At 37.0% G+C, this 14,966-nt stretch overlaps 1 protein-coding gene and 1 long non-coding RNA gene across 2 annotated transcripts in view; one reads left to right on the top strand and one right to left on the bottom strand.

Moving 5' to 3' along the window:
- Window positions 1-8,048, top strand: part of FILIP1 (filamin A interacting protein 1) — a 202,777-nt gene extending 194,729 nt beyond the window's left edge. Inside the window, exon 7 of the mRNA XM_025381365.1 lies at window positions 3,918-8,048. Coding sequence (XP_025237150.1) covers window positions 3,918-3,958 — 41 coding nt within the window. The 3' untranslated portion in view covers window positions 3,959-8,048. The remainder of the gene's footprint in view (window positions 1-3,917) is intronic.
- LOC112622093 lies at window positions 8,042-14,964 on the bottom strand. The gene is made up of 3 exons (XR_003118939.1): window positions 14,657-14,964; window positions 9,568-9,652; window positions 8,042-8,962 (listed from the first exon to the last, which is right to left on the bottom strand). It is a non-coding gene; the product is annotated as an uncharacterized LOC112622093 (long non-coding RNA).
- Window positions 14,965-14,966: the final 2 nt, after the last annotated feature.

Here is a 14,966-nt window from a genome sequence, read left to right as displayed (position 1 = left end):
GCCCAGGCTGGAGTGCAGTGGCCGGATCTCAGCTCACTGCAAGCTCCGCCTCCCGGGTTCACGCCATTCTCCTGCCTCAGCCTCCCGAGTAGCTGGGACTACAGGCGCCGGCCACCTCGCCCGGCTAGTTTTTTGTACTTCTTAATAGAGACGGGGTTTCACCCTGTTAGCCAGGATGGTCTCGATCTCCTGACCTCGTGATCCGCCCGTCTCGGCCTCCCAAAGTGCTGGGATTACAGGCTTGAGCCACCGCGCCCGGCCAGTGCTTTGTTATTTTGAGTTTGCTGACAGAGGTGGTAAATACCTATGGTCTTTGGTTCCAATCTGCCTATGAAGTGCTCTCCAAATCACTATTGTCAGAAAAGTGGTATCTGTAAGAAGAAAAATTATGATACTTGTGCAAAATTATGATCTGTAAGAAGAAAAGTTATGAAAAATTATACCTGATTTTACTGAGGTTATTTTAGAGGCCCCAAATGACCTATATTTGAATCTTGTTCTGGGATGAAATGAAGACAGTAGGAGATGGAATAAAATTTGCTCATTGAATCTGTAACTTCATAAGATTTACAACATTATTTTACTGTACTATATATAAAAAGACAGGAAGAGACTTGGGAAATCAAGTGTCTCTTTTTTTTACATAAAGAATGGCATTAATCCCCAAAGCACTAATTTTTAAAAATGTATTTAATTTTTTTTTTTTTGCTGGCAACATGGACTGCACGTACCTCAGACAATTTTACTGTATAATGAGTTACTTCAAAATGTAATGGCTGAAAGCAATATATTTTTTTTGAGACTGAGTCTCGCTCTGTCCCCTAGGCTGGAGTGCAGTGGTGCCATCTCGGCTCACTGCAACTTCTGCCTCCTGGATTCAAGCTATTCTCCCGCCTCAGCCTCCAGAGTAACTGGGATTACAGGTGCATGCCACTGTGCCCAACTAATTTCTTGTATTTTTAGTAGAGATGGGGTTTCACCATGTTGGCCAGACTGGTCTTGAACTCCTGACCTCAAGTGATCCACCCGCTTCATCATCCCAAAGTGCTGGGATTACAGGCGTGAGCCACCAAGCCTGGCTTTAAAGCAACATTTTAAAAATTTCTCACAATTTTGTGTATTGGCTGGGTAATTCTTATTTGAGTAAGTTCAGTTGAGACTTGGGGAAAACATAGCTAATAAGCAACTATAGATTTAGTAAATCTGTTTAATAAGTTTCAATTAATACAGCCAATATCATATAGATTTTATTTCACTATCTCTAGAAATAAAATGAAGTATATCTCCATATAAACAACATAATTTGGGGCTTACTTTTATTAAAGTACAATTTATATAAGATAAACTCTTATTTAGCATTATCAAATATTTCTGAGACATTTGATTTAATAACACAATCTGATTAATAGCATTAGCATACGTAACATGCAAGGATTATGAGTTTGCTAATTTAAATACAGTAATTAAATGTTTTGGTCCACCAAGACATTGTTTCTTCTGTGTACGGACCCTTATTACTATGATGGAGATTTCGAAACGCTAGGATTAAGACAAGGCAACTAGCCGGGCGCAGTGGCTCACGCCTGTAATCCCAGCACTTTGGGAGGCAGAGGCGGGCGGATCACAAGGTCAGGAGATCGAGACCACGGTGAAACCCCGTCTCTACTAAAAATACAAAAAATTAGCCGGGCGCGGTGGCGGGCGCCTGTAGTCCCAGCTACTCAGGAGGCTGAGGCAGGAGAATGGCATGAACCCGAGATCGCGCCACTGCACTCCAGCCTGGGCGACAGAGCGAGACTCCATTTCAAAAAAAAAAAAAAAAAAAAGACAAGGCAACTAAGTTGTGCAAAATGCTAGGATTAAGACAAGACAACTCTAAATTGCCTTAATCCTAGTATTTTGTAAATTTCCACTGCTGCACACTGAAGGAGAAAGAAGGTATTGTAGTAATACAAAATGTTAACCCTTAAAGGGATTTTTGAGATGCTCTCTAATACCCCTATTTTGTACCGTGGAAGCAAAGGCAAAAGATTTCTGAATTACATCCACAATAAGAACAATTCTGATTTCACTCTTTATCTATGCTTTCTTAAGGGAAGGAAATTGGAGATACTTTAATTTTACCAGGGAGATTTGAGACCTGGGTCTTTTTACTATTTGGAATCTACTGCAGAACTTTTTTTTTTTTTTTTTTAAAGTAGTGAGAAACATAATTTTTATTTTGGATGCTAATTTTTAACTACATATTATTTAATTAGTATTTAAATTTTTTTGCCTGAAGATTTTGATATATTTTTAGGCATTTAAAGAGGTTGAAGCTGGAACATTTTTTCAATGAAAAAAATGAGACGGTTTATTAGGGATTCTGGCATAGTACAATATAGTATGTATGTCTTAAGAGCTTCAGAAAACCTTCATAGCTAAATATTCTTAGGTATATAAGACTTTCTATATTTCATCCTACTTGGCTTTCTTATCTACCTCAAATTCAAGCCAAAAGGCTGAGGGACAAAATGGAAATAGCTCCACCTATTGGTCATCATGAGGTAAAGTTAACGACACCAAATTAAGAAAACATTTTCTTTTTGGCAGATAATCATGCACTGTGTGTAATTACTATGAACCTGCAAGTCTATGGCATAATATGATTTAATTAATGTTTACTTATATACTAACTACATAAGTAAAAATAAAACTTAAATACTAGGTACTTGAGATTAATGTGAAAATAATAGGTAGAAATTTCTTCATGTTATTGATAAACCCTGACATAAGTTTCTGTACTCACAACATATACCATATGTTGACAAGGAGGTATTAATAATAAATTTTTCAGGTGAAGAAACTATTTGAGGTTTGAAAATTTTCTTTCCTCTGCTGTGTATAATCTCAGTGATGTTAGGAATCTGTCTCATTTGGTCATACATGTAGTTCCATGCCTACCTAGCACCGTATACAGCCTCAATAAATGAATGAAGTGAGTCATACTGATACATGTTCATGAAGGCATAAAGGTTACTATAAAAGAAAAACCAGCTGAATATAAATATTAATTATCCATAATGTGCTGGACTATTGTAATTACTATCTCAATCTAGTTTAAATTTATTTTTATAAGAATAAATTTATATTTTAAAACATATAGGGGGGCCGAGGCAGGCAGATCACGAAGTCAGGAGATTAAGACCATCCTGACTAACACGGTGAAACCCCGTCTCTACTCTAATACAAAAAATTAGCTGGGCATGGTAGCGGACGCCTGTAGTCCCAGCTACTAGAGAGGCTGAGGCAGGAGAATGGTGTGAACCTGGGAGGCAGAGCTTGCAGAGAACCGAGACTGCGCCACTGCACTCCAGCCTGGGTGACAGAGCGAGACTCAATCTCAAAAAAAAAAAAAATAATAATAAACATATAGTTATGCAAAAAAGAAGCAGTCAGAGACAAAAGTAAGTCACCTATATTTATTGACTTCTTAGAAATAATATCTCCTTATTAAAACTCTAATCCCCCCCCCCACACACACACACAAAGAAATTGAAGGGCTATAAACATTGTTAAGAACAGAAAGTTTGGCTGGAAGATTAGTTACTTCTAGGAAATAGTCTGGTTTCTCATTATGGGGTTTGTATATAGTAATTACTATCTTTGTTTTCAGTTCTTACCTTGATTAAAACTGATCTACTATTGTCAGAACATTAGACGTAGTTTCTAAAGGGCTTTAAGAAATTTCGAGGTAAAGTACATATGCCAATATAAAGACATTGCCCAAGAACAGTAATGCAGGAACGTCTATTAGCCTCATGTACCAGTTTTTGTTGGTTTTGTTATTTAACATTTATGATCTTTTAGTGAAATGATATAGCTTGATTCTCAGTTTCAGTTTAATTGAAAATGCCATGTCTTTTTTCTCTTTATAGAAAGCATCATCATTCACCAGTTACGAATGAACTCCAGATGAAATGGTAAACCAAGCACATACTGGGTGTGTGTATGACCTCTGAATCCCTATTGAATGGACAGCCCTCATTCATGACTAAGGTCCTCCATGCTACTGATCACTACTGGAAATATTTTACTACTTCCAGTGATTTTTTTTTTTTAAGGATATAATGTGAAAGCTGAAAATGGCCTTGCTGATAGTATGAAAATATGTAGCAAGAAAGCAATTCAATCTATGTGCCAAAAGAAATTTCTTTTTGCAAAGCTTTCAGGTCTATGGGCACATGATGTATAACTTATTTTTTATAATACATTTTGTAATGTAATTGTTTTCCTAAAATGTTTCCCTTTTCATAGTCTCTGGCACATATATCTACAGAATACACTGTCAGTTCTTCGAAGTGTTGGTATTGTTGCATTCAAAATAGTAACCTATAATTATTTTCTTTTTATCAATTTGTTAATTCTGAAAAAAAGAAAGTACAACTATATTTCCTGAGGTAAATTCAAGAGGTAAAACTTAGAAGCAGGAGATTCTGGAAGAGGTTTTACTATTGCTTGTACAATGCTATGGTTCTGATCATGGTTCAATACTAACAAATAATGCTCTGACTTAAAAGCTTAATTTTAAATACTAAAAATCAGTTTCTATAGTTGCTCTTTCTGGTGTTCTGGGCCAAAAACCTTGGATGAATTGATTTTTATATAGAACAAATTCATAAAGGAGATGTACCAGTTTAACCAGTGAGGGTAATAAGAACAGCTTTGACTGACAGTTCAATTACACTTCTGATTGAATTATTTACTTGTATGTATACGACTTATAATAAGGACTGTGAAATAAAGCTAGTTCTCACAATCTAATCCAACCAAAACTTGAATATAAAAACAGACCTAAAATGTCAGTATCTTTTTAAAAAATAAGACTGGGCATGGTGGGTCATGCCTGTAATCCCAGCACTTTGGGAGGCCAAGGCGGGAGAATCGCTTAAGCCCAGGAGTTCAGGATCAGCCTGGGCAACACAGTGAGAGTTACTTAAAAAAAAAAAAAAAAAAAAAAAAAAAAAAAAAAAAAGGGTAGCTGGGCCTGGTTGCTCCTGCCTGTAGTCCTAGCTATTTGGGAGGCTGAGGTGGGAGGATCACTTGAGCCCAGGAGATGGAGGCTGCAGTGAGCCATGATTGTGTCACTGCACTCCAGCCTGGGTGACAAAGTGAGACTCTCAAAACAAAGACAAACCCATACACACACACACACAAACCCCCAAATCCAGAAAGAAAAAGTAGTACAAGAAATCTCAGGATCGATAACTTTTTTCCCCTTGATTCTGAAAGACTTTCATAACTACAGGTAGGTTAGAGAATATATTCTTTGAAGATAAAAAGCACAACATGCATTACTGAAATCTCAATGTCAGAGCTACTGTTGAATTTAGGTTTATGTGAAAATGTGCATCTAAAGTCCCAACTTGAAACCCTGGTAATATACTTTTTTTTTTTTAAAGACTGTTAATATGGACATGTTTTTATTAAGGTCTTTAAAGATAACTTTAAAGATAAATTAGAGTTGACACATCAGTTTCTGAATGTGGAAATCATTTATCATGTAACTTTACTGAAATTAAAGACAGCATGCTTCCGAGTGTCACAAGGATAACTAAAAGCCACACAAGGAGGACTGCTGGCCCATTTCTCTAGTCCACACGTTGTGCTCAGCTTTAGAAGCCCACACACGGGCATCCAAACTGAGTCTCTGGAATAGAAAAATTAATGCTGGATTTCCTCCCCTATTTAACCCTGGAAGGTTTTAAGGTACACCTTGGGAAATTGGCAAATCATTTTCAACATGTAAATTATATGACATGTTAAAATTATGTTTAATTTTTAAAAGTAAAAGAAATGTTACAGTAGGCTTGCCCTAGCTTGAATGATTGTGAAAACATCACATAATCTTCCAGAATTTTGGTTACTAAGAAAACTGGAGTGTGTATGTGTGAAGATTTTTAGAATTGTTACTGGGTTTTGTTTTCTGAAAATGTTGACTGTAATGACATTTTCAGTTAGAAAAGTGTTTTAGTTAGACTGTTATATTTTTTGACTCACAGTTAAGTATCCTATTTGCCAATGTTTGTACCTCTGATGGCAAAATTATTCTGATATATTAGATTCGTATTTGAAGCAAATAACTTTCTCAACTTGTGGGAATTTTATTATACTAATAGTGAAAATGTTAGAGGATAAGATTTTAAATACTTCTTGATTTAAATTAAAATACTATAAGAAATGTATGTATATTTGGATTTGAAGGGTTTTTTCCTCCCTGGATTTATAATGAACTTGGAACTTACAAGAACAATGAGGATGATGGTGCAATTAGAGTCATTTAGATAGATGCTGAGCTTTTTCTGTCCATGCTATGATTAAGTCCTCTGTTTAAACCCAAAAGCAATCTGGGCGACACACAAATAAAATTAATTAGATTAATTTTGAAATAAGAGAATATGCAAAATTAACAACAACAAAAAAACCCAGAAAACACTGATCATCTCCTTATCTAATGAATAAGAAAATAAGATCATAAATAGTCACATCTCAACATGCATATCCATTTGAAAAAACTGCCCTCACATGCAATCCTGGCACAATCCTAGGCTCATAAAATTTCTCTATCTTTCCTTTTAAATAAGTCTCCAATCATCAATCTAAATGAGAATCATTTTTAATGAAATAATTGTAACTGTTTTCTGAAATATAATCATAATCAGTGTTTCTAGTTTAATTGAAGTAATCCGTAATTTTACCCTTTTCTTTCTGATAAGAGAGTGTTTCATGAGGATATCTTTGGTAGAGAGCTTTTCTCAAGTATTTTATAAAATATTCGAGTTTGATGAAGATAGTAGATAAATACACCAGCTGTCAGATGCCTATGATTTTCACAAAATGTGAAGAATTCATTGTATCTTAGGATGACCATAAAAAAATTTATGGTGTGTAATCTCTAAGCATTAATAGAGACAACAACACTACTTCAGTAATACACAGCTACTAAAAATCAGTGGCAGAGCAAGAAAAAATGGTGTATCAGGCAATGCAAAGTTTTTGCCTTTTCTCCTAATGCTGTGGTTGAGTTTTCCTGGAAATGAATTTAAAAAAAAAAAAAAAAAAAAAAGCAAAAGTAGGGTGTGTTCATGAATCTGATAAGCAACAAGTCTAAAAATAGCAAAAGTGCAAAATGGTAGTTAAAAAAACACAACTGGCACCTGAGGCATATTTCCTCTTCTTTATCTCCAGTGCTATGCCTCTGCTAAAAATATGAATCACAAAGCAAAGCAAAAAAAGAAAAAAATTGTTGTAATACAATAAAAATCACTATAATAAAAGTTTATAAAAATTGAGAGTTTTTTGGAATTGACTTTGGCCTAGTGACCATTAGTATTTTTTTCTTAATTTTTCAGCATTTATTCCACAATAATGTGATAACAACTGTGTGTGTTACCTAGGGAAAATGCTGTAGGTCCATACATTTGAACAGAAATGTTTAAAGATGCCATAACATGATACATTTATTTTCTGGTGTCGTTTTTTGTTTATATTATTTAGGGAAATTTTACCTTACCATCATAGATTTTGTTATTTTAATAATGAAGAACTATGTTTATTTAATCTAGATTTTGTTTTAAAATTATCAACTGTTTGCTTCTACAAATAAGGGGTTTATAATGTGGCCTGATATTCTTAGAATTCTTTTAGGTCTAAGGGTTTTCAAAAGCAAAAGTACACTGAAAACTTTAAGAAATACATTCTATTTTTGCACCATTAAAAATTTTGTTTCCTTTAAGTTTTATCAAGTACATGAGTTTATTTTTCATTGAATCCAAGTGAATTTATGGATATATACTTATCTTTTATATGAATGTAATAGCTTGCTTTCAGTTCCTCACAGGTCATTGAAATTATTTAACCAATGAAAACATTCTCTGTTACTTCCAAAATCAATGATGTTTATCAAAATCTCACTAGTGTGAGAAAAATAACAAGTGTAATATTAAAGCATTGTGCAATATCTTGAGTTGGAACATAATATTTAGAAAATTAAAATCATTTAAAATGAGTACGCAACCTTCTTTTTATTTAAAATCATTTGCTCTAAAACAGTTTTCATCTCTGTATTTCATATTTTCTTAAAAATATGGTTTCTTTCACTATGGATAAGCAGATGTGGTATAGCAGGGCTGCCAGGATGAGGGATGCTCTTCCTCTGGATTATACCACGGTTTGATTCTTTAGTAAGATGAACACTTCAAGACACCAAGAAATGGAAACTGGTTAAAGGGTTTCCCTCCCTGCTTTATTCCCACAAACTGCATTGTCAATCAACATTCAGATGTTACTCCGCAGCTGCTGCTGTCAATCTAAAGGTAGATCACTCAGTAGAGCAAAGGCTCCTGAGGCTTCGCCTGCAGTCCACAGCCCAGTATCTACAGAGGCAGTTGGGTCATGGTTTTTGCAAAGTGGGATATGGGTGAGAGTGGGGTTGTGTTCTGACCTCCTTTATTTTTATCAGCCTGTGCCAGAAATAGTGATCTATAGCTACATCCAATCCTAACTTATCTTTGCCTTATTTGAAACAAGGGAATGGGTTTCTCTTATTAAATAATAAAAACATTAGTTTATTAATTCCTGCTAGCAAGTAGCCTTTTCCTATCCTTCCTTCAACTGCCCTGTCTCCCTTTCCCTGTTATTCAAGGACCTTTTCCATGACCACAGCCGCATTCTTTTTTGGCCGTTCTGGTTTTCAGTGCACAGTTCTTTTTTCTCCTTGATAGCAAAGCAGGTTTAGTCAAAAATAACAGGGTGTTTTGTAGGCACCTAACGACTGACTCCTAACCCCAGAGAATTGCTCCTTTGGGAGCAATACCTCAGTCAGGGTATTCTGTGCCAAATCTGCCTCACCAAATTATTCTGGCTGCTGATGCTTTCCTTGCAGAAATTTCTGTGCCCATGGAAGGTTTCAGAGGCAGATCATCTGGATTACATAAGAAAAGACCTTCAGTAATCACTGATTCTAAGGGAAGGTATGCCTTTGAAAAGACAAGAGTTTTATCAGGCCTCAAGATGGTTTATACTGCTTTATTGAGAGAAATGCGCTCATTTTTGCTTCACAAAGGGGCATATATTGGTGCCCACGTGGAGCATTGACATAAGCAGGTGGTGGGACAACAAACTGATTATCTCCCAGAAATGGAGGGCACCAGAGATGTCTGTTTGCATGGTCACCATAATCTGCTGAGATCCTGCTTCAGGAAAAGAACATGATCACCCAGAGTACACAGTCTTGCTTAGTATTTATAGTACATGTAATATTAGCATAAGGCTCTCTTTTCTCTATTCTCCTACGTGGAGAACCACAATGTAACTCTGACCTTATTTCCAATTTCCTCACAGTTTTTGACATTGTAAGGGGGACAACATGTGGTACCTCCTCAATGCTCCTATAACCCCTTGAACACACATCTTGTGTGGCACTGACTTCATTATATAATATTTCAGTTGTCAGCAAGTTGTCTCTCCCACTAAAATGTGGGTTCATTGAGAGTAGGTCAGGTCAGTTCAACAAGATTTATCAAGTACCTTTTATGGCCTAGGCACTTTGCCAGGTGTTGGAGATACAGAAATGCATAAAAACAGTCTCTGACCTTGAGGAACTCATTTATATCTGGTAACAAAGACAGATGTAAACAGATATTTTTCAATACTACACAGTAAGTGCAAGGACAGACGTCATATATACATTGCCTTGAGCTCTGAAAGCAGCTCTTAACTCCACCAAAGGGGTCAAAGAAGTATTCCTCAAATTGGCTACTGACCTGAATCTTGAAGGATGAGTGGGGATTAGCTAGCAAAGCAGTTTCAGTGGAGGTGAGGTGTGAAGTCAGGGAGCAGTGGGTTGCTGAGTGACTGGGTTAAGGAAGCAAAGACAGCGAGTGCAGATTTCTCCTCCCAGAAGATTCAGTGACAATACAAATGATGTTGTGAAACAGTCTGTTGAACCTATCTTGTGCCTCATGGTGTGCTGGTCAGAGGGAAACCCTTGGTCTTCGCCTTTGTTGTCATAAATATTTAGTGCTATTGACAAAATATCCTTCCTGCCTGCCTGCCTGCCTTTGTTGTCATAAATATTTAGTGCTGACAAAATATCCTTTCCCCTTCCTTCCTCCCTCCCTCCTTTTTTTTGAGTGCAGGCTGGAGTGCAGTGGCGCGATCTCGGCTCACTGCAACCTCCGTCTCCTGGGTTCAAGTGATTCTCCTGCCTCAGCTTCCTGAGTAGCTGGGACTACAGGCGCCTGCCACCACACCCGGCTAATTTTTTGTATTTTTAGTAGAGACAGGGTTTCATCATTTTAGCCAGGATGGTCTCGATCTCCTGACCTCGTGATCTGCCTGCCTCAGCCTCCCAAAATGTTGGGATGGATTACTGGCGTGAGCCACCAGGCCTGGCCCAATGTTTGATTTCTGAGGCTCAACAAAAGCCGACTTTCACATTTAAGTCCATTTTGTGAAGATACTTCATGAATATGTTGGACTTATTTTAATGACTCAAGTGTTTAAAAAAAAAAATCATGATGAAATGAAATCCCTCTCACGCTGGCTTTCTAAAACTTGGAGAAATAGAAAAGTATAAATTTAAATCAAGTCTAAAAATGATCCAAACATATAATTATAAAGAATTAACGTTTTTAGGCTGGGTGCGGTGGCTCACGCCTGTAATTCCAGCACTTTGGAAGGCTGAGGTAGGCGGATCACCTGAGGTCAGGGGTTCGAGAGCAGCCTGGACAACATAGAGAAACCCCATCTCTACTAAAAATACAAAAATTAGCTGGGCATGGTAGTGGGCACCTGTAATCCCAGCTACTTGGGAGGCTGAGGCAGGAGAATTGCTTGAACCCAGGAGGCAGAGGTAGCAATGAGCCGAGATCGTGCCATTGTACTACAACCTGGGCGACAGAGCAAGACTCCGTCTCAAAAAAAAAAAAAAAGAATTAACATTTTAAAAATAGCTACTTTGCTATGTCTCTTGACGATTCTCTTGGCGTAAACTAAGCCTCTTTCCTCCTCTGTTCCCCTTTTTAAAGAAATTAACTGCTATACATGTAACAGATATCAGTTGGCTGTTAATCTAGAGATGGCAACATCATATTTGAAAAAAAGACCTTATCTATAATTGATGGCACCTAATGAAAAAATAGGTGCCATGGGGATGTAATCAACTGAGAGATTCTATGCAGTGGAAGTCATGAAGTCTGAAGTCTTGTGAGAATTCCATTCTTTAATTTAAAGTATGTAATCGGCTGGGCACGCCTGTATAATCCCAGCACTTTGGGAAGCCAAGGCGGGTGGAGCGCCTGAGCTCAGGAGTTCGAGACCAGCTTGGACAACATGGCAAAACCATGTCTCTACCAAAAATACAAAAAATTAGTTGGCTGTGGTGCCACACACCTGTGGTCCCAGGTACTTGGTAGGCTGAGGTTGGAGAATCGCTTGAGCCTGGGAGGTGGAGGTTGCAGTGAGCCACTGCAGTCCCACCTGGGTGATAGAGTAAGACAGCGCCTCAAGAAAACAAAAAACCAAAATCAAAAAGTATGGAATTATGAGAAATGAAGCCTTATTTCCATCCAAAACAAAGTTCTTAGGCTGTCTACTAAAGTATTTTGGTGTAATTGCTCTTTCCTTTAATGACACTAATCGTTAAAATATCTCGTTTGACTCGTATTTCTGATTACTGACTGGCTATTCAAGAACTTGCAAAATTTTCTATCACAACACCAATGACCTCAGGCTAATCAGTCAATCTCTCAGTGTGAGAACAAAGGGAGTTTCTTAAATATCTAACTGAAAGTATTCCATAAGTACACTACATAAAAATCAGGAAAAGGTCAATTTTAAAAAGTAATTTTTAAAACCCAGTTTGAATCAATATCTGATGCAATAAATACAGGAAATGAAGTTTATTATACAATTTCTACATCACTCTTTCTCCTAAAAGTCCTCTGAGATAATTAAAAATGAACATTTTGCAGTTCCACTAAGCTGCCATGGTCAACTGAAAAGGAAAAGATATTTTTGTTGTTGTTGTTCCTGCAAAAATATGACCCAGCCACTGAAAATAATTCAAACCATTTCCAGTCACTAAGAACTTTCTCTGAAACTCATGATGGTAAAAACTATGACACATTTCTCTGCCCTCTTCAACTTTTTAAAATATCCTTGTTACAGATGTGAATGAAATGGTTGAATATGGTTAAAAGCTAGAGAGCTACAGTAGCACCAAACATAAAAGGAACCCAACAATCAAATTTGTGTGGCAAATCTACTTTGGTTAGGCAGTGAAAAGACCAGCTGCAGTTTCCTCTTCCTTGTTCCCAGAGATACCCAATAGTTACTCTTCTGTATTTTTTTCTTAGCTGTTTCTGGTTACTGAATTCAGTGGCACAACACAGCAATTGAACTAAAAAATGAAAATTGTATAAAACTTCCCATCCAAAGGCTAAATATATCCACCTTTTCAGATTGTTGGGCTTGCATCTGTTCTATCATTTTGGATTCACTTTTGTATTGGGGCTCGTGCATTGACTGCATACTTAGAATGTTAATCTGATAGCATTAATAAATGTCATTTAGCCATACAAATTCCACTTTTACCAAGAATCAGCACATGAACAATCATTTGAACAATATAAGTGTAATCTAAATGTATCAACATACATACACACAAACACACACCAGTCGCTCCTAGCAATCAGTTTGAAAATGTGTAAATGGTAAACCATTGTGAGAACTATTCTCTTCTGTTGCCCTAGAAATGCTGAATGATGCTTTTTGAAAATTCCTACTTCAGCAGATTAAATGAAAAACCACCTAGTAAGGACTATCATAAAATAATGTGACCAAGAAAATCACAAAATTGTGAGTCCCCTGAGATAATAATGTGGAGCTGAAAAAAATGTTTCAGCTGGGTAAAGATGCATATTGTGGTGGCAGAATACAGTAGTAAAAAATGAAATGGAGGGATATCAAGACATCTGGAAAAGCAATTTCATCCATCTGGACCTCATCTGAAAATGTTAAGTTTTAGAGAAGAATCTCAGGAGGTTTCAGTTCTATAAATGTTTCAGTCAAAATGGAATTTCTAATAAAAAAAGAGACAAAGGATTAACTCATTTTCCTATGAACAAACAAAAATAAAGAAAAAGGAAGCAGATAAATACATCACAATCACTCAGCTCACTAGAACAAAACCAAAAAATGAAGGTAAAATGACCATTTATACAGAGTGCTGGAATAGCAAAATATTAAAAAATGATCAAATTTAGTGGTCATGATGATACAGGCAGAAATGGGGAGGAAAAACCTGCCTTATATGTACTTTTGCAATATGCCCATATTTTGGCATACATTTTTACTAACAGAACTTAGCAAAATAAAAGGATTCCATGCCTTCTCCATTAACTGTGATAGATTGTTTCCTATTTGAGCCTGGGGTTGAAGGTAAACTTAACAGATCAAAACAAAATATAGACCTAAGTATGTCAGCAGTGCTAAGAATTTGAGCATGAATGTCATGTAAGAGCAAACCCAAGCAAGTCGGTTATTAGAGGGCAACAAGTATTGTATCACTCTAAACTCTGCCTAGTAAATATGTGATTGGCTTACATTTTTTAGACTTGTGGTCATTTTGAAAAAAATTTAACTGTAAATTTTTTTTTTTTTTTTTGAGATGGAGTTTCACTCTTGTTGCCCAGGCTGGAGTGCAACGGCGGATCTCGGGCTCACTGCAACCTTCGCCTCCCGGGTTCAAGTGATTCTCCTGCCTCAGCCTCCCGAGTAGCTGGGATTACAGGCCCGGCCACCACACCCGGCTAATTTTGTATTTTTAGTAAAGACGGGGTTTCATCATGTTGGCCAGGCTAGTCTCGAACTCCTGACCTCAGGTGATCCACCCGCCTCGGCCTTCCAAAGTGTTGGAATTACAGGCGTGACCCACGGTGCCCGGCCTAATTGTAAATTATGAGGACCAAGCACTCCTTATTTTCTCTTTCCTCAGTTTAACTTATTTAAGGCATTACTGCAGACTAAGCCTAAAAGTAATTTGTTTTCAAATGATGCGACTTACTCTCTGGCCTAGATTTCAAAGATGTCAGTATAATGTGGATTGTATATAATTGTTTAAATTTTACAAATAACATACGCCTATTATAGAAATTTTGGAAAATACAGAAAAGTGCAAAGAAACAGGAAAAAAAAATCCTCCATCCGGTAAACAGAGTTACCATTATTCACTTTTTAGTTCCGCTCTATATTATACTTCTATAGTCGCTACACTACTCTAATATCCTGACTTAGTCACCTTTTACATCACGAGTATTTCCTTGGGTCATTAAATATCTGGCACTTTTAAAGTGTTTACGGGGTATCTTATTTTGTAGTAATGCTATATGTCCTGGTTTTTACAACAGTAAGAGAAAAAGCTACAGCCTATTACAAAACACTTCCTATATCAATGCGCAAAAGAGAAAGGTGGACATAGAAAAGGGGAAAAGTAACGTGAGAATCAGCAATAGAGAAAAAATAAGTGAGAATCGCTTAATTAGAGGCAAGATAATAGGGCTAAGTCACATTATTGATTCTTGACTTTAGGACAAAAGGGGTACATGTTACGCACCTGTGTTCCAAGTTTATACTTGCACCTTGAATAGCGATTTATTTAATTAAACTCACGGTTTTACAACCTAAGCAAATACTGCTAATTCTCCCCCGACTCAATCCCCCTTGAGGCCGCCTTTTAAATGCTCCGACTCCCTTCAGACTCCCTCCCTTCTTTTACCTCGAGGTAAAAAGAAAAACTTATCTGGCAATCCAGACCTGCAGTCGCCACTATAACCAGAGTAGCAGGCAGGTGTGTGCTAACTAAAGCCACGGCCAACAGAGCAAAGATACGCCTACAGCGCAGGCGCGGAATCCCCTAGCTCTAG

This window comes from Theropithecus gelada, chromosome 4, assembly GCF_003255815.1.
Source record: "Theropithecus gelada isolate Dixy chromosome 4, Tgel_1.0, whole genome shotgun sequence".
Classification (NCBI taxonomy): Eukaryota; Metazoa; Chordata; class Mammalia; order Primates; family Cercopithecidae; genus Theropithecus; species Theropithecus gelada.
This window is presented reverse-complemented; position numbering and strand designations above follow the sequence as displayed.